Below are 22953 nucleotides of genomic sequence, written 5' to 3' on the forward strand. Positions count from 1 at the left end.
TAGATTGTGAGATTCCATATCGGTTGAAGAGGGGAACGAATTAACTAAGTCTTATATTCTACTCGGCTGTGTGTAAACTGTACTTAGAATGAAGATGGAACAATCTAAGCCCACCGTTAGAAGACTTGTAAACATGACATAGTCACGCGTAAGGTAAGTGGGGAAAGGGCAGGTGGAGGAAGTACCCAATCCTTATCTCAAAAGAAAGCTACAAAAAGTTGGTTTCCCACCATGAAATGTTAGGCTAAAGGCAGTACAAATGTGTGGTAATTCAAGCAAAAAATATGCTATTCCAATCACTGGACCAACACCCAAACATGGGATCAACTCACTACACTTGTGCTTCAACCTCTTCCCCTTGGACCCTTCACCCCTAAACCTCTTTCTGATTCCGTGCACTTGGGTGCTGGACGTTTGCTGAATCCGTGCCTTACGTTTTTGAAGAACCCACCGACATGTCAAAACGAATAATTGAAGAATACACATATGGATGTTGTTTTCCCACCTCCCAAGCTGATAAATCCAACCATAAAACATTCAATGTCTTGTCACTTCGTTTTAGCTACAAAATAACCTACGCAATCTCGAAGCTCAGCTAGTTCTAGCCTATTTTTGGTGGTTTATCTCTTCACGAATCGTCGATTGAATCAGGGTCTCAGCTACTTGTTTTCAAACGATCTTCAACCACTTTCTGAGTTCTAGCCATAGATCTTGTCTGTTACATTAGATTCTTCTCTTCTGGTACCCTTCTCTTTTAAATAGATACAGTTGTCTCTATCGAAATCTAGAAGATGTTACATTGAGTACGCAAATGTTTCGATAGTTAAAGATTCAATCCGAAAATCAAATTTCGACAACAATTTTATTTAACATTTTCATTGCTTAAAAAAAAAAAAAAAAAAAAATGTCCCTCTAGGGTTTCCATGCTGAAATCCACACCACTGGTTCTTCCTTCCATGTCAAATAAATTCCATTTGAATCATCACCACCTTCTTCTTCATCTCGGTTCGTGTCGGTAGCACCGGTCCAATGCATCAACGACCAACCGGGTTTATACCTTTTGAGCAAAGCCTTAACGTCATCCATCACATCGTCACTAAATCGAGCCGATGAAAAACCTCGTTCTTCAAGCCTTTTGCTCCATTGCTTTCCCTTTTCTCTTCTCTCGCTCGTTAACTCTCGTTCGAGTTCGCTTTCATTACCACACCCCAAGAGCCTCACAATGTTTCTCGAACACTCTCTTTCTAAACCCAATTTCTCATTGCTCGTTGCTTCAAAGCACTCTTCCAACATCTTGAAGTAGAGCGTGTAAAATCTAAGACACTCATCAAAATAGCTCAAGAACTTATTTTTCGAGCTTATGAAATCAGCTTCTTCTTCAACAATTGTCAAAACTCGAGGCTTTAACGATTTCAACATTGAAATCACAGCGTTTCTCTCCTCGATTTTTACGGTTCTTAAAGCTCCATTGCAATTTATAGCAATGGCTTCATCTTCTTCTACTTTGAGAGCTTCGTTCTCGAGGTCGCTTAATTGGTTAAGATTCGTTATGGGATTGAACTCGAAAGGGACTCCCATTAGCCTTGCGAATTTCTCCATTCTTTGCCCTATTTCCTTCATTAAAGACTTCACCTTTGTTGTTGTTGATACCACCGTGAGCTTGAGATGTGGAGTGTCATCATTGCGTGTGGCTAGCGATTCTAATAGGGTTGGCCATTGGGTGCAAAGGGTGTCGCTTATGTCGATGATATGTAGCTTCGTTTCTCGCTCGAGAGCCTCTAGAATTGCCCCGTTCGATGCCACGTGCCCGAATGTCATCCACGGACTTACCTAAAGAAAAATAAATTAAATTTGCTATAACCCATCAACTTAAATTTTTGAATTGTTATAAATCGAAGCTAAACTTTTGAGTTTAGTGGTGATTTTAGACCGTTACCTCTTGAAACTTGAGGATGAGCTTGAGAGCGGAGTCGAAGGAGTAATTCTTCTCGGCAACGGTGATGAGGGTTTTGTAGCAAGTGAGGCCAGTTTCGGTCACTTTACAGAAGAGAGCTTGCAAGAAGTAATAAGCCAATTTCTGATCGGAGTCGCCGTACGGGGAGGCGAGCTCGTTCAACATCCAAAGAAGATGGTGGATTTTGTTGGAGTCTTTGTCGGAGATAGCTCGAGCGCACTCATTGAGAAGGGTGGAGGCCCATTTTCCCACAGTGGCGGGCAGAGAGTGGTCGAGTGAGTACTCCGACGACTGGCTGGTGGAGCTTTGCATGGCTAAATTGGGGAACCGAAGACGATGAAGACGATGACGATGACGATGATCATGGCTTTGGCTGAAAAAGGTTGTGGGGGATTCTTTAGCTGTGAAAAGGGTTATGTCCATGCTTTCTTATGGAGAACATAAAAAGCCTGTTTGTTGACCATTTTGATTGAGGGAGGAAGGAGGATTCTTTTGAAAAGAAATAAAATAATAATAATTATTATTATTATTATAGCAAATTTTATTTTATTTTAGGCTAAATTAATAAAAATACTCCGGTCCCGTATATTTTTTAAATATGACAAAATTATTTTGAATTTTTTAAGAAAATTAAAGGGTATTAATGACATTTTTTAAAATTCGAGAGTATTTTTTAAACACGATATTTTTAATAAATTTTAACATTTTGGGAGAATAAAAAATTAATTTAAAAAATACATAAAATATATCAAAATTAATAAATAAAAAATCATGGTCACCTAAGTGTGATATCTCAATAAACAATATTTACTTAATTAATTTAAAACTTTCCTCTAAAGTTAAAATATATTTAACTTTTTAATTTTATTATATCAACCAATGATAGCAACCCTTTTGAAACTTCTATAACATAACAACCCATTATTATATAGTATTTAATAATATGATTTGTATTACATGATATTAATAATGATTGATATTGTAAAATAAAACATATATTTAATATTTCATCTTTATTTTAGATAACAACAAACGAATCTTAAAAGAATAAAACAAAAATAATTTTTTTTTTCTTTAGTTGAAAGCATACACGATGTGTGACAATATATGCTCGTATAATTTAATTAATGGCGCATTAAACTTTAGGATATAATATAATATAAGCTCTAATTGTTATTTATTGGTTGCTTGAAGTTACATAACACCTACTCTTTGTTTACATAGTATAATAAATTTAAACCCATCCTATCAATTAATTAGATTGTAACTTAATTTGTTACGGTTTTAATTGTTTTTAATTAGATGGTAATTCAATCCGATCCGACGGTAAAAATATTGGGTTGTATTGATTCAGGTCGATCGGATCATTTATGTATATTTTATTTTTAATGTATTCATTTTTAAATATTATTAATTTTTATAAAGAATATAATGGTATCAAGTGGTTGATTATTCCTTCGTAAACATTAGAGAAAATGACAAAAATAAATAAATAAGTATTAAAGCTATCTAAAAGTGGGTGTTCAAATTGTTCGAGAATCCGACCAACACGAATTATCCAACTCAAATCATAAAAGTTGAGTTGGGTTAAATTTTTCTTAACTTAGGTCGAGTTGAATTTTTTAAATATCGAAAAATTCATGTGGGTTCATAGGTTAATGTTTTTTGGTCGTGTCAATCTAACCCTTACCGTACCTAAAATTTTGAGTTGATTTAAATTTTTTTTAACTCAACCCAGGTTCACTCGACCCCAAAGAAAAAAATCTCTACTCATTAATTAAATTTCAATAACTTTAATATTTAAAATAAGACCATAATGTTTCGAGTATCTCATTCAAAGTGTATCTATGTGATCTCTAACCCTTACGAAGGTCGGTTTATGAAATAGAAGTCCTACACCGAGCTTCTGAGTCATATTCACACACAATATCATATATTCGAGTCTTACGAGCAAGGTACACTCCTATCGAGACTTAATTTTTTTTTTAATTTTAGTTTTTTAAATAAAAAATATGTAGAAAAGTAGGGTATATGATGAGTCAAATGATTGGTTCCATAAGTGGGAAATACAAAGCATAAAAAGTCCCCAAACCCTAAATAAAGTAGGATGACGTCACTTTCTTCCACTCATAAAATATCATCAAATCATTCATCTCTCACCTTTTTGTCGACATTCTACTCATTTCGTTCGATTCGTTTTTTTTGTAACAGTTCAAGTTCACCCCACTAGCCGATATTATTCGTTTTGATCTGTTATACATCGCTGTCAGCCTCACAGTTTTAAATCTCGTATACTAGAAAAAAAATTCACAAACCCTATAAAAAATGTTTCTCGTTTTCCTCTGCAACGAATGTGAGGAATAAAACCCTAATTTGGTGGTCAATTCTTCGAAGATCACAACAAAAGCTAGGAGTTGTTAATAGGAGACTGATTTAGACTGCTTGCTTCAACGTTGTTTGCCATTTGGTGTATTGGCTTTAACATTCTAATAGTATAGAGGGTTTCACGAAAGACGTAACGATCTGGACACTGTCTCGAGCTTTTCACGAACGAAAACAAAGATAAATCAAATAGAGGGATATGACTATGGTCAGAACCGAAAAATAAAAGAGACGACTTGTCTTGTGACACTCGCGCAAATAAAGGGTATATGAATGAACTGAAAACTAGATCTGAGGAATTCTCACAGACTAAATTTATAACTTTAACCTAAACGAAATGGATAAACCGAAGATTGGTTTGCTAAATCAAAGCATACTCGATATAAATCTCTACGAAGTCTACTAGCTTTCATCATCGTTGATTGGTGTTTCTTAAAGTTAGCACAGACAGAAAATATATCGCATCGGCTTGCTAATTAAACATCAACTTGTTTCTTAATAAATCTCCATCAACATCTAATCATGGGGTTTGTTTGACTAAACACATCGGTTTTTCGTATAACACAAAAACAAACTTCATTATCAACTCGACTATCACCAAAAGTCAAGAACTTGTGCGTTTTGTTTGTTAATCTAAATATAACTCAACTAATGAAGACGTATAACATCTATCAAGAGGTCAGAAGTTCAAATCACTCTCAGCTCTCTTAAGAGCCGAACATGAGTTAACTTTGTAAATGTGTAGAGCCAAGTGTTGTAAGGTGTAAAAATATTGTGAGATCCCACATTGGTTGAGGAAAAGAACGAAACATTGTTTATAAGGGTGTGAAAACTTCTCACTAGAAGACGAGTTTTAAAAGCTTTGATAAAAAGTTCGAAAGGGAAAATCCAAAGAGGATAATATCGGCTAGCGGTGGGCTTGGGCAAATGGTATCAGAGCTTAACACTAGACGATGTCTTAACGAGTAGGTTGAGCCTCGAAGGGGATGGACAAGGGGCAGTGTGCCAGCGAGGACGCTGAGTGTCAATGTCGAAGGGAGTGGATTTTGAGATCCCACGTCGGTTGGGAAGAGAATGAAGCATTATTTACAAGGGTGTGGAAACCTATAAGGGAAAACTCGAAAAAAAAAAAGCCCCTCGAAAAAGAAAGCCCAAAGAGGACAATATCTACTAGTGGTGAGCTTTTGCCATTATATAGTCGTACCCTAAACTTTAGTAACATTTTTTCCATTTCGTCATCGGGATTTCTTATCACAATGACACCAACGATGACCTAGATTAACAATATTATAGGAGCGGGAAAAGGGTAAAATCGTAAATACATGCTTAATAAACGAACAACGTTATCATAAAAATAGGGTAAAGTTTTGAACACGGTTGCCTGCAAGAGAAGCAAAAAGGAGACGAAATGCATCATTTGCTGATAAAGAAACGTAAAGATCAGCAATTTAAACGCCATTTGCTTGCTTTTTCAAACAAATGGTTGTAGCCAACTAATTAGCAAAGACTTTGAGAATGATTTGAAACTTTAAGTTAACTAAACATTTTTAAAAACCATGCAACTTGACATTTAACTATTATAATGTACGGATATAAAATGTATGTCCTCCTATACAATCATTCCCGTTTATCCTATGAGGGTAGAGATGGTCATTTAACCCGTCGGGTTCATCCAAAACGAAGCAAAACGTCTTCTTTTAAATGGGGAATAGGATGGAAGTGAGGAGATATTTTTCCAGACCAGTTAAACAGGGTCGGGGACAAAGATTACATTTTTCATCCCTAATCCCGACCTTGATCCCGCGGAAAAACCTATTGAAAACTTGATTCTTGTGAATTCTCCTGAGGAATTTGCACTCTACTCTGTAAATATTTTTTTACCCGTGAATTTAAGTGATTAAAGTTTATTAATAAGAAAAGAAAATAAATAAATAAAAATTAAAATCTAAACATTAAAGTTTTAATTTGAAGTGTCTCGAGTTGGATTGAAAGCTTAAGATGTTGATAGATTTGGTGCTTTTGAAAACAAAGATCAAACCATGTTTATTTATTTATTTTAAAAAAATTAGTTGAAATTAAATAATAATAATAATAATAATAATAATAATTGTAGAAGCAACGGGTAGTTGCGTGGTCAACTTGAATCAATTTTCTTTGCCGACAAATAAGATACAAGTCGGCCATTTTCTAATAAAATATTTTAACTAAATTAATAAAAATGTTTTTCATTTCGTTTATTTTTTTAAAAACATTTTTATCGTTAGTATAATATTTCCTAGGGGTGAGTCTAACCGGTTGCAAATGGTATCAAAGCCAGACATCGAACAATGTTCCAGCGATGAGGTTGTTTCCTGAAAGGGTAGATACAAGGAGATGTGCCCAGCGAGGAGGCTGGTAGATATGAGGCGGTGTGCCAGTAAAGGTATATTTGGTGGGGTCCCACATCGATTGGAGAAAGAAACATGTACCAGTGAGTACGCTGGCCCCGAAGAGGGTGGATTGTGAGATTCCTACATTAGTTGGGGAGGAGAACGAAACACCCAGATGTGGAAATGTTTCGCTAACAAACGCGTTTTAAAAACTTTGAGGGGAAGCCCGAAAGGGAAAGCCAAAGAGGACAATATCGACTAGCACGTTATCTCTCTCTTCAATTAGTATGGTTCTTTATTTGAGAAGAGAATGAGTCGGGATCTAAAGAGAAAAGTATAATTAATTTATTAGAATGGGAAATGCATTAATTAAAATCATATATTAAAAATTAAATAATAGAAGAAAACTTGTATTGGCATTTTTAATTAAAAATGGTATTGGATCTTGAAGATAATTAATTACATAAAGTTTAATTGAAGGGTGTGTGTGCATGTGCATGTGGTTTGCTTCCTACAAAACGTGTGTTCATCACTTACTTTGGGAGAATGTCAAGACTCATCAATGCATGTGTCCACCACATTCCCATTACTTTTTGTATCTTCAAACCAATCAAAATACCCCGGTTTGAGTTGCTTATGCTCAGAGTGGACAATATCATACCATTGTAGAGAGTCGTGTTCGTCTAACATATAAAACTTAAATATCAATGTAATAGTCCGAGCTCATCGCTAATAGATATTGTTCGTTTTAGCTCATTCATTTCCACACTCTTATAAAAATCCAAGCTCACCGCTAATAGATATTGTCTGTTTCAGCTCGTTACGTGTCGTCGTCGGCCTTTAAAAGACATTTCCACACTCTTATAAAAAATATTTCGTTCTCCTCTCCAACTGATGTAGGATCTCACAATCCACCCTCATGGGGGCTTAACGTCTTCGTTGCACACCGCCCAGTGTCTGGCTCTCATTTGTAATTGCTCAAGCTCACCGCGAGTAAATATTGCCTATTTCAGCTCGTTAGTGTCACTGTCAACTTTTAGAAGATGTTTCCACACCCTTATAAAAAAATGTTTCGTTCTCCTCTCAAACTGACATGGGATCTCACAATCAAACATACACGCGTTACATAAAACATTATATAACCTCCATAATCAACGTCAAATTATTTCAACCCAAGTAACATCGAGTTTCAACGACGTGCTACCCAAGTAACATTGCAAGTGCCACATGGAGTACAAATAAAACAAAAAGGAAGATTATTGTGTATAAATAATCCAAACCCATTAATGAATAATTGGAGTTAAGAAGAAATCCTTTGATTTTGAAAGGAGAGAGAGAGGGAAAGATGATGAGAGAGAGAAGAACAAGGTGGCTTGTTCTCTCCCTTGTGGGGCTAGCCTTGATGAGCTGCCTGTGCAGCGTGAAGGCTGAGAACACATTGCAGCCGCCGGTGAAGCTTATATGGCATTACTACAAGCTTAACACAACATGCCCTGATGCTGAGACATACATAAAGCATCAAGTCAAATTGTTTTGGCAAAAGGATAAGAGCATCACTGCCAAGTTCCTCCGCTTGCTCTCCGCCGATTGCCTCTCCAAAAACGTATATCGATTCGCTCGAGTCTTGATGTTTCTATTCGTTGTTTGTTGTTTCTCGTTTTTAGTTTATGAAAATTATACTATGTTTAGATTCGCTCGATTCGTGATGTTTGTAGTCATTGTGTGAGATCCCACATCGGTTTGGGAGGAGAACGAAACACCATTTATAAGGGTATGGAAACCTTTTATTAGTGAGCACGTTTTAAAGTCTTGAAAGGATGTTCGAAAGAAAAAAATCTAGAGAGGACAGTATTTGCTAGCTGTAGGCTTGAGCTATTACACGTTGTTTGTTGTTTCTCGTTTTTTGGTTGGGGTCGGAGTAGAGATTTTTAAGAAATTTTGGATGGAAAAATAGTTCGAAGGTAAATTGTGTGGCGCTCAAGTAAAGTAAGGACGTAAGAATGAACCGAGATTACATTGGAATGAGAATGATCTTGTAGGATAGTTACTGACGAATTTGATTACTTGGTATAGGGTTGTGATGGTTCGATACTTCTCGATGGACGAAACTCAGAGAAAAACGCACCACAAAACCAAGGCCTAGAAGGGTTCGAAGAAATCGACAAGATCAAAATTGTACTCGAAGACCGTTGTCCGGGTGTTGTTTCTTGTACAGATATTCTTAACCTAGCCACTCGGGACGCTGCCCATTTGGTATCAATTATTTTTCATTCACTATACTATTTCTATGCATGTCATACGTAAATCATAATCAAATGTGATCTTAACGATTCGATGCAGGCCGGTGCACCGTCGTATCCAGTTTATACGGGAAGGAGGGATTGTTTAAGAACGAGTATTGATGCGGTAGATTTCCCGTCCCCCTCTATATCATGGCAAGAAGGGCTAGCATATTTCGAGTCCAAGAGTCTCGATGTCTTAGACATGGCAACACTTCTAGGTAAGTCCCTCGAAAAACGAGTCGTTATAATTACGATATCCGTTCCTAATCGATTAACTCGAATGATTAGGAGCACATTCAATGGGGAAAACACATTGCAGCTACATCAAGGACAGGCTATACAATTTCAATGGCACAAAAAAACCAGACCCAACAATGAACAAATCATTGTTAAAAGAGCTTCAAAAGAAATGCCCAAAGAAATCAAAAACAAACCCAACAGTGAATCTAACACCAAAATCTGGAAATGACTATCAATTCACAGGTCTGTACTACTCGAAGATCCTTTCGAAGAAGGCGGTACTCGGGATCGACCAACAGCTCCGTTTCGGGGACGACACGATGCAAATTGCCCAAGAGTTTGCTCCAAAATCTGGATTTGAAGACTTCCGGAGGTCCTTTGCTTTGTCCATGAGTAGGATGGGGAATATCAAGGTTTTGACCGGAAAAGATGGCGAGATCCGGCGAAATTGTCGACGGAGAAACTAGCCCGGTGGCTGCACCTGCCATTGTTGAGGAAGAACAAACAATATTGTTTACTTATATTGTGAAGAAAGAAAGAAGAAATTTATCTTTTGTTTATCAATAAGATTTTATATTGATAGCGTCCAATATGATATATATAATAAGATTGTATACAGAACCATACGTGTTAAATTCATATAACACGATAATCTTTTAATTTTTATTACATTTTGTTTCCGTATATATCTTCTCTATCTGAGTTAGGTTCAAATTGACTATAAATTTAATCAATTTATTACCGTCAATAAATTTATAGAAATTTTTAATTTAAAATTTTATATTAAATACTATTTTTAAGATTTGTGTAACGGTAAATTGTTAAACATAAATAGAATGTGTGACTATGTCAACTTGAACATATCTCAATTGACATAAAATATGTGTTTGAATATTGTTAAAATATATATATATATATATATATATATATATATATATATATATATGTCACGTGTACTCGGGATGAAAATAGAGTTAAATCGAACCAGTCACAATTTTATCTTACCTTATTTTTTTTATAAAAAGAAACCTAAAAAAAATTGGAGTAATTTTAAGTTTAAAAGAGTTAGAAATGGTAAGTTTGAAAAAAAGGCGTAGCCGCGTGAATGTTTAGAAGGAATTAAACGGCGTCGTATTGCAACTTGGATAAGTCTTTGCTGGAAGAGAAACTTTCAAGCTGAGGCGCGCTTGAAAAAAATGGCGTCCGCAACCGCAACCGCAACTGCAACGGTAGCCAACATCGCTTCAGAATTCCGGCGGCCAGTATTCACCAAAGTAAGTAATTCTATCCATATTCTCAGTAGCTTAACCAATGAATCGAATCTCGAAGCTCCACCGCATTTTTCCGCCTTCCTCCCAATATGTTTGGGATATTACCATTTTCAAATCATTTTTTGTGTTGCAGGTTCCTGTTAATGGCCGCCGCCGCAATGCTCTGATTTGTATGAACTTCGGAGGCGTTGAATTTGAAAATGTACAGGATAGGCTGTGTACAAGGTAAACATGTATTTTGATTTTTTTATTTGTTTATTGAGCGGTGTAGTGATGGATATTGCTTGTTCAGTTTCGATTTGGTGAATTGTACATAGAAACTGATGTATAGAAGTAGGAACGTTTCTTCATTTCCAGGTCCTCAGTTTCTTATAGTCTCCTTGTAGTTGGTTCCAGATTTTTGTCCAGACCGACGGCCATAGCTAGTTCAGGTAATTCTGATTCTAGTCATGAACTTCAGTATGTTACTATTTAGCCTATGTATATTCAAATTTGTAATGGTTTAGACCTATTGTGAACTACGAGGACTAAATTATGTTCATTGACCACATCGTTACAAGTTTTAAAATACAGGAATCAAATTGTTCGTGGACCAAATTACTAACTTGATCGAATGTATTTTTTAACTTTATTTTTCTTCTTCGTTTCTTCCAGAATTGATAACCATTTGGTATTCAAAGTATAAGCTCATAAACATTACTTCCACCTATGAGGTTCTTTGTTTTGTTATCTGCCTTCTAAAAAGTGTGTTCCAAATTCAAGCCAAATTTGTTTTTGTTATTGGAATTGACTGGGAATTTAAATGTTTCTTTAAGAAAGATGGAAACCATAGTAAAGAATTTGTTAGAAAATAAGCATAAACTATGTAAACGAAAAGCTAGAAACAAAACCGTTATCGATTCGGGTCATAGTAATTTGGAAGCTATGACAAAAGTAGGACAGTTTTTACCAGTAAATCTTGTCTTGCATGCACTCAGAAGATATTATTTTCTTCTGTATCATGTTTCAAAAAAATTGTGTTGAGTATATTGCAAATCGTGTTTAAGAAACACAATGATGGATTTGGTAAAAGTTGTCTCTGTTTTGTTGATCTGTTTTGATGTCATAGGTTTGGAGGCAGCCATCACAGATTACAAAGGTGCTATAACCTTAAAAAATGCTAAAATAGTTGTAGAATCTGAGGATGAAAACAAGATACAGGTAACACTACCTATGTGAACTAGTTGTAGCATGCATAACATTTTTGGTTGTAGCATAGAGTTTTACCACTTTGATTTTCATCCTGAAGGAATTTACATCTAATCCTTTTATAGCATTTTAAAACACTTTCCGCTGACACTTTCAAGAGTAGATTTAATGCTGTTTGATGCATACTGATACAAATCTTATAAGATGATATGTATATTTCATATGGAAATTTGGTGTAAGCTTTTATCCTCTTAAGTCATACAAATTATACATATAGTTCCCCATATGAAATACACATCTTACCAAATGTAAGTGTATTTCATATTGCAAAATGGAGGCTAATCTATTACTTCAGACCTTGCATTCCAAAACTTGATAAAAGATGGTTTATTTTATTTATGAACAAGATGGTAAAACTTAGAGGGATAATTAGAGATTTCTCTTCTCCCCAACTGGCAACTACCATACTTAACTCATGAAAAGCTTACATCCTTAAGAGACTACCGTCTCGTTATCTATTCTCTCACTCTCCCAAACCTCACTTTGTTACAACTTGTGCCCACGGTAGGAAATCAAGATGTAAAGATTGGGTACATATCTTTGATAAATGTCTAATGAAATCTAATGAACAGCTAAGAGTGAACTTGACTGGGGATGAGACGCAAAAGGTATTCGATCAAGTTTTGACGAATTTGGCCCGCTCAGCCCCGCCGATGCCAGGATTTCGTAAGCAAAAAGGAGGTATTACTGTGATTTTCCTCCCCCCTTCACTGTGAATGTCGTTACAACCGTTCATTTATACTGCAACACAAGTCTTTTACATGTTCATCCATATAGACAAGCATGAGAATTGAGAAGTACCGTTTCTATAATTACGAATTCATATATGCAGCTGCTTTTACATCTCCTAAATTTTTATGTTTAGTAGCAGATGACTCGACTTTATATGGTTTCTAATGTTTTCGTGTTTTCATGCCCGTTGATGCTTGGCCAGGGAAAACTTCAAATGTGAGTTGCTTCTCTTGGCCTTTTCAACTTTCCCCTTTGGGTTTCCAAGTACTTTTAAGTTGTTATGTCTTTTTTTCTCAATATCGTTCTATTCTTATACATATTGTTCTATTCTTCCCCAAGGTTTCTATTTGTAAATAACGAATTCCTTCAGGTCCCAAAAAGCTTCCTCTTAGAAGTCCTTGGTAAGGATCGGGTCACAAAGTTCGTCATACAAGAAATATTAAACTCAACTATGGCAGATTATGCAAAGAAGGCAAGTTGTATCCTCATTGCTTTGCTCCTTTTTTATGCCCACTGCCTGTGTGCTGATTTTAATTTGGGAGCTGTTTTTGAATTGGTTTTCCTAGATGCCTTTTAGATCTTAATTATATTGGGTATATTGAAATCACTATTCGTTAACTATTTACAAACTTATGATGATTGTGTCTGTATAGTTTCTATATATCTTTATATTTTCAAAAGTTTCAATAGTTTCAATTGTGATTTTACGTGATAGAGCATTACCATCGTTAACTAAAATGATGTGTAAGATCGCACATCAGCTGGAGAGGAGAACGAAATATTATTTATAAAAGTGTGGAAACCACTCCCTAACAGATCGTTTTAAAAACCTTGAGGGGAATCTCAAAAGGGAAAGTCCAAAAATGACAATATCTGTTAGCGGTAGGCTTGGGCTGTTACATGACATGTCTGCTATACATATATTTTGTTAATATTTTGTTAATTTGGCATGACGTAACAGACAAATGATAGAAAGAAGTCAAACAATTAGATAAAGGAGGACGCAGTTTATGAAATGAATTTGATACAGCTCGTTTTTCTTTTGTTTTGACTCCAACGCAGGAAAATATAAAGGTGAAGGACAAGATGGTTAACACAACTCAAACAGAAGATGAACTGAAAGTGTTGTTCAGACCTGGAAAAGAGTTTGGTTTCAATGCTATACTTGAACTTGAACTTGAACCTGAACTTGACTCTGCTTCAGAGGATGAAAATTGAGCCAAACAGGTCCCCCTTTCCCAGTGAACATTTTCTCCACCTGTTCTTTCTTGGCCCTCTTTCAAAGTTTTGGAAATATTTTGTTGAAGGAATAAATGTTTGATTATCCATAGTGATGCATTGATCAGTATTAATGAGTTCTAGTTACTAAGTTACTTGTTTACTTGTTATTTTTATCTGTTTTTAGTTCAAACTACACCTAAACTAGAAATTTGAATTACAACTCTTAATGGAAGTTTCTAACGTTTTTGTTCATACTGAAACGAGCTATTCACAGATTGCAAGTTACACAGTTGGCGGGCGGTGGCGTCCAACGTGCCCATGTCGCTGAAACAGGCGACGACAACCACCGGTCGTAGTGCGTAACCCTTCAAATGAAAACAATATTAATGCATTATGTCAATTATTAATAATAATAATAAAAAAAAAACGTGCTTGATGGAGTGGTTGGTATTACCAGGTCGTATGGACAGACTATTAGAAAGTCGTCGAATAATTTCAAGTAGTGACTAGTTGAAATTAACAATGTCTTGTATGTATGAATCTCAGTAGTCTGTATTATCAAATTACTATGTAAGGTGATTAAAGTTTTACTAGCTAACTGTGGACTATCTAGATTAAACAGTCTAGATAGTTGGTTGATGCAAAAGATCGTTTCACTTATGTTGATCTCCAACTAACAGTGGGTGAAAACCGTTTATAGTTTATTATAAAAAGACCAATTTTTAAAAAAATTTAATAGTATTTTTTAAAAATAAGAGGTAAATTTTAAAAGTATTTTTTAAATTAATTTAGTAAATTTTCAAACAAAACTAAATTGGAACGTTGTTTTTTAATACTAAATTTAAACATACTATTTAAATATTACAAATTAAAATTTTAGAATAAAATCGATACCCTATAATATTTGGGTTATAAATTATAAAATAAAAATGTAAAGATAATTAAATTGAAACATATTATTTAAATAATACCAATAATAAAAAATAAAAAAATAAAAATTTTCAATCCAACCATCCCACTTTGTTAAACCCTAAACCTTTCATCTTCCTCTCACTCTCACGTGCTCCCCTTCTTCTGTTTCCCGCCGGCTCATCCTCCCCTTCAGCAGCTCAGTATCGCTGCCGTTGCGCTACCGCCTCTCCGATTCTGTGCCGCCGTAGCCTCCTCAAGCGGATTGCACCGATTTTCGACTCTCTTGTTGTTACTGGTATTCTTCCAGTCTCCTTCTATGTCTTTCTTCTCCCTCGAAAAACTCAAATTAGAACTCGTCTCATGAGAGAAGTGGTTTTTATGATCCTTTTCTATTGTCTTTATAGCTATAGCAGAACAGCAACGAATATATATATAATATATATATATATCAGCCTTGCGGAAAAATTGCGATCAATTTCTTGCATCTGTTTATCAATCGAGGCTTTTATCATCTGTATGTTTATTGGGTGCCTGAGGAAATTTTCCTTGTTTCTAGTCTCCCAGATCCTCCAAAGCACCACCAACCATGAATTTTCCAGCATCTCCCTACTTTATTGATCAAGAACCAGTCGAAGTAATCTATCGTATTCCAATTTTCCCTAATAGACAAAAGGTCGCAGGCATTATTTGAAATAAAATAGTCTAGCTTTTGAAAACTTCCAACTTCATGGCTGGTTGTTTCTGGATTCCTTAGTTGTTGTTAGAAACAGAGGCTCTTTATCCAATTCTCTTTTAATCCGTATCTCGTAGAACTAGGAGGTTCGATAAAAATTACATGAAAACACAACTTGAAGGATAAGAATCCTTTTATTGATGCTCTCGGATATGGTGTTTTCATGTTGCCCTGAAGCTTCTTTGTCCACTCAATCTCCTTTATTACGAAGCTTGATACTCTAAATATTGAAGTGGAGATTTCCTTCTTCATCAGTTGGCCCTCGTGGCATGATGGTCTTGCTCTTAGCGTATTACATGGTTTTTTTTTTTTTTGTAATATTCTATTTGGAGTATTTGATACTCATTTCAACTTTTCAGCAATCGATAAGAAGTCTTGTTTTGTGTTGAGAAACTCACAACATGAGAATCTCGGAAAACACTTATTCTATGCATTCAAATTGCTGTCTCAATTTTAGAAACTAGTAGACAATTTGCATTATTTGTCCAGAAAAATTCAATTGACTTTCAATGGAAAATGATTCTGGAAACTTCTGCAAGTCATGTTCTAATCTACTCTTTGGATGATATGAATGTAGAAAAGTTGGTGCTTCGCAGTTTATTTTGGTTATAGGCTTATGGCCAACTAAAAATTTGTTGCAGGTGTATTATTCTTTTCGTTGAATTGAACTTAGCTAATTATGGGCAAGAGAAAGAGTCATAAGCAAGAAAAAAGGAACTCTAAGAGAAGAGTCGCAGATGATGATGCTGCCTCTGAAGATATGGACGATGAAATTGATGCCTGTAAGATTTTTGTGTCATTTAACAATATTTTTGTATGTTTTGTTGTTCACTGATATGTTAATTTTTTTGGATAACTTTAATATCCATATGTATCATGGTTGAGAAAATGGAAACAATGGAGTATCATGATTTGTATCACGTTTGCAGTTCACAGGCAGAGAGATGTTATTCCACTTGATATTAATGGTGATGCTCCGGAGTCAGATGAAGATGCTGAGCATCCTGTTTTTAATTTAGAGGTTCCAACATCGTCCTTTTTCTCATGTTGTAGAAGTATTTTTGTCAATAGTATTTACTTCCAGCCAATCGTAGTTTTATGCATAATTGACTCTCACACTTCTCAAAAAAAAAAAAATTGTAATTCATTCTGACATTTCTTGTGTTTGGATGAGCTTAACACGGGGACCAGAAGAAAAATGTATGCATTTTATTTTGAACTTTGGAGGACATGAAATTTTTAGATGATAGGAAGGGATTCAGGTACGTCATTTATCTTTGGCAAGAGATTGAGGAATGTATTTCTTTGAGCAGTGACAAGAAGGAATGTGGTATTGTCACCCTGAACCAAGTAGGCAACAACCCTTTTCTTGACAATTCATCCTTGATAGACTTGAGAGTTTTGGGGAGGGAGAGGGGATGATCATATGGTCGGGCTTTCTTTTAGAGTTTGTGGCTTGAATGGAATGATCATCTCTTTAGATAAGGAAAAAGACATCTAATTTTATAGAGGCTACTCCCTATAGCATGTCTATTCTCATTACTCACTGGAAGTACCTTTTAGTAATTACAAGTCGGTAGGATTTTTGTACACATTTCACCATATCAATGTAATGGTTTTTTCTTTTTTTTTTTTTTTGGATCAAGACAATCATCTTTTAGTTTCCATAGTACAAAGACTGCATGTGCAATTGTGCATTGCAATACTAGTCTGATTCTTTCCCTAATCCATGTACGGGAGCTTTCAGTTCCTATTAAACTTTTCTTAATACTTACATTTGCTCTATCTTTTCAGGGTGTTGACGATGAAGATGAAGATGAAGATGAAGATGATGATGAAGAAGATATCCGTGATACTGGTTTTGCTGCAAAAAGTAAGACGTGTTTTGAGAAGTAAATATATTTTAAATTTCTCGTCTCTGCTCATTTTTCTTACAGAATGACAACTCATGGGTCAAAAAAATCTATCATTGAAGTCAACTCTATATTAAGAAAAAGAGAGCATGATACGACCCAATTTTGGATATTCATCATAACTATGGTCTTTAATCTGTTAATCTGATCCAATTTTGCTTGTTTGTAATAGTTGCTAGACAACAGAAGTTCTTGCGGGAAAAGTTCGGTGGCGTAGATGATGAAATGCATGAGGATGAAGATGAGGACATGGAAGAACAAAAGACTATATGGGGAGGAAGAAAAGGCAAATACTATGATGCTGATAATCGTGATTTTGAAGTGAGGACCTAAATATTATGGTTTTTTCTTGTTGCTACTTACCTGGTTCATTTCATCTTTTTTGAGTTTGACTGTCAATCTGAATGGAACCTTGTTTCTTTTCTAGTGCTGTCAATACAATGTGCTTTAACTTAAAGTTTTATTTTATCGAATAGAATTCCAATTGTAGTTGAAATAATATTTTGTATTTTAACTCGATGAAGATCCAATCAAGTGATGATGAGTCCCTTGCCGAAGAGGAGGAAGAGGTAATTCGATTGCAGAAGGAGAAAGCAAAAACTTTCTCATTGGAAGATTTTGGCATTGACGATGAGAGTGATAGGGAGTTAACTCTAGAGGTATTTGCTTCTGCTATTTGTTTCTCTTGTATTGAACTATCAAACATTTCTCTCAAGTAAAAAAAATGAAAAATCAGTTGGAGACTTGGAGTAGTTTTTAGCTCATTGAACTATAAACTCAACCAACTCTTACATGACTATAATTTCTGCCATCACAGGAAATATCTGCAAAAGGAATTGATCCAAAAACTTCAACCAGAAATGAAGCTCCAGATGATACGAATGCTACATATCAGGAGATTGCTAAAGACGTGAATTCTCTTACAAGGGAGGAGCAGATGGATGTCTTGAACAGGTATTGCTTATTTATTTATTTAGTTTTTCATCACCTTCATGACACTTTAACCAGCCTCCGCCTGTGGTCAAAGCTTTCTCAATTGCCTGCAATGGCTGCCTTACTATTCCTGTATTAATTGAGATTAAAGTGATTGTGGAATTGCTTTGAGTCTTTAATCCATTCAAAAAGATCATATCAAGTATTTACACAACTTGCCCGATCTCTTTCTCTTTGTGAAGTTGAAGTTCTCTATGGCTTTCTTACATCTCCCGCTTGTGAAATTTTGGTATTACAGTTCTGCTCCAGAGTTAATTGGTTTGCTGTCCGAATTGAATGAAGCAGTGGATCAACTTGAGAGCAAAATTAATCCAGTTTTAAACAAGGTACGTTTTTCTCTCGTTTAGCCTAAAATTGAACATCATTTATGCTCAACGCTAGTGAGGTATTGTTTCCTATTGACATAATTATTTAAATTGAGAACAAATTCCATATTTATTACAGAGTTTATTAGGATTCTGTGTTGTTAAGTTTGTACTTGACCGATTTTCTGTTTACTTAGATGACATTGGGCATTACTAACTTACTGATCTTTACACTTGATTATTTCTTTAGGTTAAAAACGGGAAAATTGCAGTGGGAGCAGGACTGCAATATTTGGAGTTAAAGCAGCTTATTTTGCTCTCTTATTGCCAAGCTATAGCCTTCTATCTTCTCTTGAAGTCTGAAGGGCAAGCAGTACGAGATCATCCTGTAATAGCTCGGCTTGTAGAGATAAAAAGCTTATTGAATAAGGTTCCTTCCTACCTCTGAATTCAGTTTTATATGCTTAACCACTAAATAATTTTTCCCATCAAATCGTAACTATTCTTTTTCTCCATTTGCCAGTTGTTGTCGCATCGTATGAAAATAGTTTACCTAGCATGACAAGTGCCTCATATTTTCTTCCTTTGTTATGCATGAAAACGAGAGTGCTGTCATGAGGGTCGATTTATTGTCTGTTTTTGTTATTTATGTCACCTGTCCCTGTTGCAAGTGTGAACTAGTTCTGTACCTCACAGGTGAAACAACTTGACGAGAATCTTCCATCTGAGTTAGAAGAGATCATTAACAAATACCATCAAGAAGGAACAAATGTAAAACTGAACAAAGAGCATGCTTCTGTTTTAGCTGAGCTCTTCACAAAAGATCAGGGGTCTTCTCATCACGCTTCTGATGGCCAAAAAGTGGGATTGGTATTACTTCAATCTAACACTAGGTTTTTGTTTATACATATTTTACGATGCCGTTATATCTTATATGCATGTCTATGTATCTCAACATCATATATTACTTGAGGTTTATCCTTTGTTGGTTACTTGTTCCAAGGGAAAATAATGAAGAAATATTTACCTTTCTGAGTCAGCGTGTGTTGTTTTCATTTAAATTGCAAACATTGACAAGTTTTCTAAACTGTTTTTGAGATTTAAAATTTATCATATGTTCCAATGATACATACCCACATTTGGATAATGATCTGCATCTACCTACACGTATATCATTATTTTTCTCTTGTGGACTGTTTTCTTTATTTGGTTATTTAACATTATATGATATCCTATATTCTTTCTTCAAATTTGAGTTAATATTTAGTATCATGAATGCTTCTGTAGTTGCAAAAGCAGAAACACAATATTTATGCTTTTATGGGTTACGTTCAAAATAGTTTTCTGCTAGGCGCACAATAGTTTACTTTTCCGCCTAAGTTTCTGCAACTTATTTGAATATGTGACACAAACAGTGATGAATATTATCTAATGTTAAATATAAAATGTAAATGGAATAATTAAAATAACAAATTCATTAAATTATTTCTCTGGCTAGAGTTTAAAGTTAAAATCAGAGAGTTAAAAATAGTTTGAATTTTGATCAATCATCATTCCTGATGAAGTCGATGGCCATGTACGTTGGAAGGGTATATGCATCCAGAATTTGACTTGAAAGATTTTGTTTCTTATGCAGCCCAATGCAAAGACCGGGTCAGGCAACGTGGATAAATTGAAGGAGAAAGGCAAGAAAGAAGGAAAGCATAAACAAGTGGTAATTGTGCAATGTGCACTACTAAATACGTTGATGAGATTTCTTTTATTATGATTCTTAATTGCTCTTATCATCCTGTTTCAATTTGGCTTTCTTTAATTTTTATTTATCATTTATTATTTAATTTAATTTTTACATTTGCAGGACAATCAAATGGGTGTCCAGAGCATGGAAATGTTAAAAGTAAGAGCCCTCCTTGAAGAAAAGCTAAAACAAAAGGACTTCACTCTAATTGAACCAAAGCAAAATGGAGCAATGAAGCACATGCAACCAATTAATCGGTACTGCTTTGGTTATCCATTTTTTTTTAAACAAGAAAATTACTTTTCATTGATGTGATGAAAAGAGACTATTACTCAAAAAATATGGAGTTTCTCTTATTATTCGCTTGTATTCTGACAAATAATTTATCCGATTTGGACCATGCAGGAAGCTCGAAGCATATGACGATTTTAAGGATGATACTGATGCTCAAGCTGCTAAGAGGAAGGGCCGAGATACTTCTGCCAGTGCAGCAGATCTCACACGACTTGTTGTCGCCAAGCTGAAGAAGCCAAAGGTTTGAATGATATATCAACTTGACCCTTTCATTCCCCTAATAAGGATTATTTGGATATGAGGAGTTGGGTTACCTTTTGCACATGTTGCATAAATGTAGTTCGAGTTTCACTAAGGTTTGAATTTGATGGAAACAGCCAATTCAATCTTGGAGACTAAGAGCATGAATCTTTTTCTTTTTAATTTATGAAAAAAACATACTTTTGGGAGATGATATACAACCATGCCATACAATAAAGGATAGCCTAAACCAAGAGGAGCCAAGTTCAAATAAAGAAAAAAGGCAGACAAGACTAGACGAAGGGAGGGCTACAACTATTAAAAATAAGAAACACTCGACTCTTTGGTTATACATTCTCTTGTCTCTCTTTGGTTAGAGGCAATCAAAGAGATGTGTTCATGTGTTCAGTTCATATCCAAGTATTAGAATTTCAAGATACTGTTCAAATAATGAATTCAACATAGACATGAATGTATGCATAACAGATGCAGAACTTGCGTGCGGGGATATAAAGATTTGTTTCTAAGTTACAACGCCTTGAATTAGAACTTTTGTGCCTAATAGTATTTTATGCTTATTTGGTTAACTCCTTGAAGGTCATTTCTGGTGATGATGATTTGCCAACAAGAGATGATATTGGGGAAAGACGGAGGAAATATGAACTTCAAATGCTGGCGAGAGCTGGATTCAAGTCAAAGGACGACACTAGCGTTCTTGAGAGTGAAAGCGACGGTGACGAGGGTGATGTGAAAGGAAATGGTGAAGCAGATTCTGAAGATGAATTCTACAAGGAAGTCAAACAACAACGTGCTGCAAAACTTGCTGCCAAGGCTGAAATTTACTCCAGGTATGTTTCTATCACACTTTACTGCCAAAGCTGAAGTTTAACATTTCCTCTCTTTAATATCATATGTTAATGTACAACATTGTCTAACAAACAACTTCTGCAGGACAACGGAAATTCCATCGTCTCCGAAAACTGTGGATGGAAAACGCAAAATCACTTATCAAGTAAGTACTACTTTCCTCTCCACCAGCTTTTCCTCTTTCGATTCAGTTGTTGCACATGGCTTCATTTACATTTTCACACGATGTGTTTAGATGGAGAAGAACCGAGGCTTAACTCGACCTCGAAAGAAGTTGACGAAGAACCCAAGAAAGAAATACAAGGTACTTACAATATATGCAAATCATCAACCCTTCGACCATTATAACATATTTCTCCCTCCATTAAAATTTCTACTTACCTTTCTGTTCATGTACTTGTGAATGTGAATGGTGCAGTTGAAGTTTAAAGATGCAGCTAATCGTCGTAAAGGTCAAGTACGAGAAGTTAAGCAGCCTATTCATTCGTACGGTGGAGAGACGACAGGAATTAACACAGGAATCAGTCGGAGCATCCGGTTTAAGAGTTAGAACAATGGGATTGTACCAGTTTTGTCTTCTTGAGAGTATTACGGGCATGAGGAAAGCTATTTTATTCAAGTTATTTTTTTATCTTCTCAATCAGTAGTTGTCAAGTAGCATAATGTTCTTTATGAGTGTCTTGATCAACTTCGAGATATATGTGTTTGGCTTTAGATGTATCAAAAAGTTGGTCAAGCTGTAAATCATCGGAGAGAATTTATGTTAAATCAATCTAAATCCGTTTGGATAACAATTTTATTTTTGGTTTTATGTATTTGAAATATTAAATTAATTTGATGAAATTTATTGATTTTAGAAAGAAATTAGATTCGACATTACTTAACTATTAGTACTTTTGATTTATAATTTATTTAAACTATAAATTTGGTTTATCATCATTGTTTCGTCTTGATTTTTTATAAAAAAAAATGTTTATAAACTTTGATATCGAACTTAGTGGCCCTGACACGTGCTTAGTGGCTCCTGCACATGTAAATAGCCTTACCTTACTATCGACACAGTCGTAAGAATTGTCTTATGTATGATGACACATGCCTAGTGGCTCTGTGGCTTTGCCCTACTATCGTCACGGTCATAAGAACCGTCTTATGTATGATGACACGTGTCTAGTGGCCCCTACACATGTAAGTGACATTGCCCTACTATCGGCACGGTCGTAAGAATGTCTTATGTATGATGGCATGTGCCTACTGGCCCC

General features: G+C 35.3%; 4 protein-coding genes across 5 annotated transcripts; 3 read left to right on the forward strand and 1 right to left on the reverse strand.

The window, feature by feature from the left end:
• Positions 1-844: 844 nt before the first annotated feature.
• Positions 845-17205, reverse strand: LOC111497575 (protein SHORT-ROOT-like). 2 transcript variants are annotated; one of them, XM_023148404.1, is made up of 4 exons: positions 17148-17205; positions 13588-13594; positions 1937-2315; positions 846-1830 (listed from the first exon to the last, which is right to left on the reverse strand). In XM_023148404.1, the coding sequence occupies exons 3-4, from the start codon at positions 2264-2266 to the stop codon at positions 913-915; spliced, it is 1248 nt and encodes a 415-aa protein (XP_023004172.1). In that variant the 5' UTR covers positions 2267-2315; positions 13588-13594; positions 17148-17205; the 3' UTR covers positions 846-912. The 2 variants fall into 2 exon arrangements, with proteins under 2 accessions (XP_023004171.1, XP_023004172.1); XM_023148403.1 differs by lacking the exons at positions 13588-13594; positions 17148-17205 and having other exon boundaries at positions 845-1830; positions 1937-2377.
• On the forward strand, positions 7999-9817 carry LOC111497576 (probable peroxidase 61). Its single transcript, XM_023148405.1, has 4 exons — positions 7999-8308; positions 8779-8958; positions 9046-9205; positions 9276-9817. The coding sequence occupies exons 1-4, from the start codon at positions 8051-8053 to the stop codon at positions 9692-9694; spliced, it is 1017 nt and encodes a 338-aa protein (XP_023004173.1). The 5' UTR covers positions 7999-8050; the 3' UTR covers positions 9695-9817.
• Positions 10356-13859, forward strand: LOC111497577. The gene is made up of 8 exons (XM_023148406.1): positions 10356-10501; positions 10632-10723; positions 10856-10929; positions 11607-11698; positions 12319-12427; positions 12681-12694; positions 12849-12950; positions 13541-13859. Exons 1-8 carry the CDS (start codon positions 10424-10426, stop codon positions 13694-13696), a joined length of 717 nt encoding a protein of 238 aa, XP_023004174.1. The 5' UTR covers positions 10356-10423; the 3' UTR covers positions 13697-13859.
• Positions 14717-22527, forward strand: LOC111497574 (something about silencing protein 10). The gene is made up of 17 exons (XM_023148401.1): positions 14717-14906; positions 15986-16126; positions 16274-16365; positions 17139-17217; positions 17430-17578; positions 17782-17916; positions 18075-18211; positions 18489-18576; positions 18806-18985; positions 19252-19425; positions 20192-20269; positions 20414-20550; positions 20699-20828; positions 21425-21675; positions 21779-21839; positions 21930-21998; positions 22113-22527. Exons 2-17 carry the CDS (start codon positions 16024-16026, stop codon positions 22242-22244), a joined length of 1995 nt encoding a protein of 664 aa, XP_023004169.1. The 5' UTR covers positions 14717-14906; positions 15986-16023; the 3' UTR covers positions 22245-22527.
• The last annotated feature ends 426 nt before the right edge of the window (positions 22528-22953 follow it).

This window comes from Cucurbita maxima, unplaced genomic scaffold (genome assembly GCF_002738345.1).
Source record: "Cucurbita maxima cultivar Rimu unplaced genomic scaffold, Cmax_1.0 Cma_Scf00024, whole genome shotgun sequence".
In the NCBI taxonomy this organism is placed as follows: domain Eukaryota; kingdom Viridiplantae; phylum Streptophyta; class Magnoliopsida; order Cucurbitales; family Cucurbitaceae; genus Cucurbita; species Cucurbita maxima.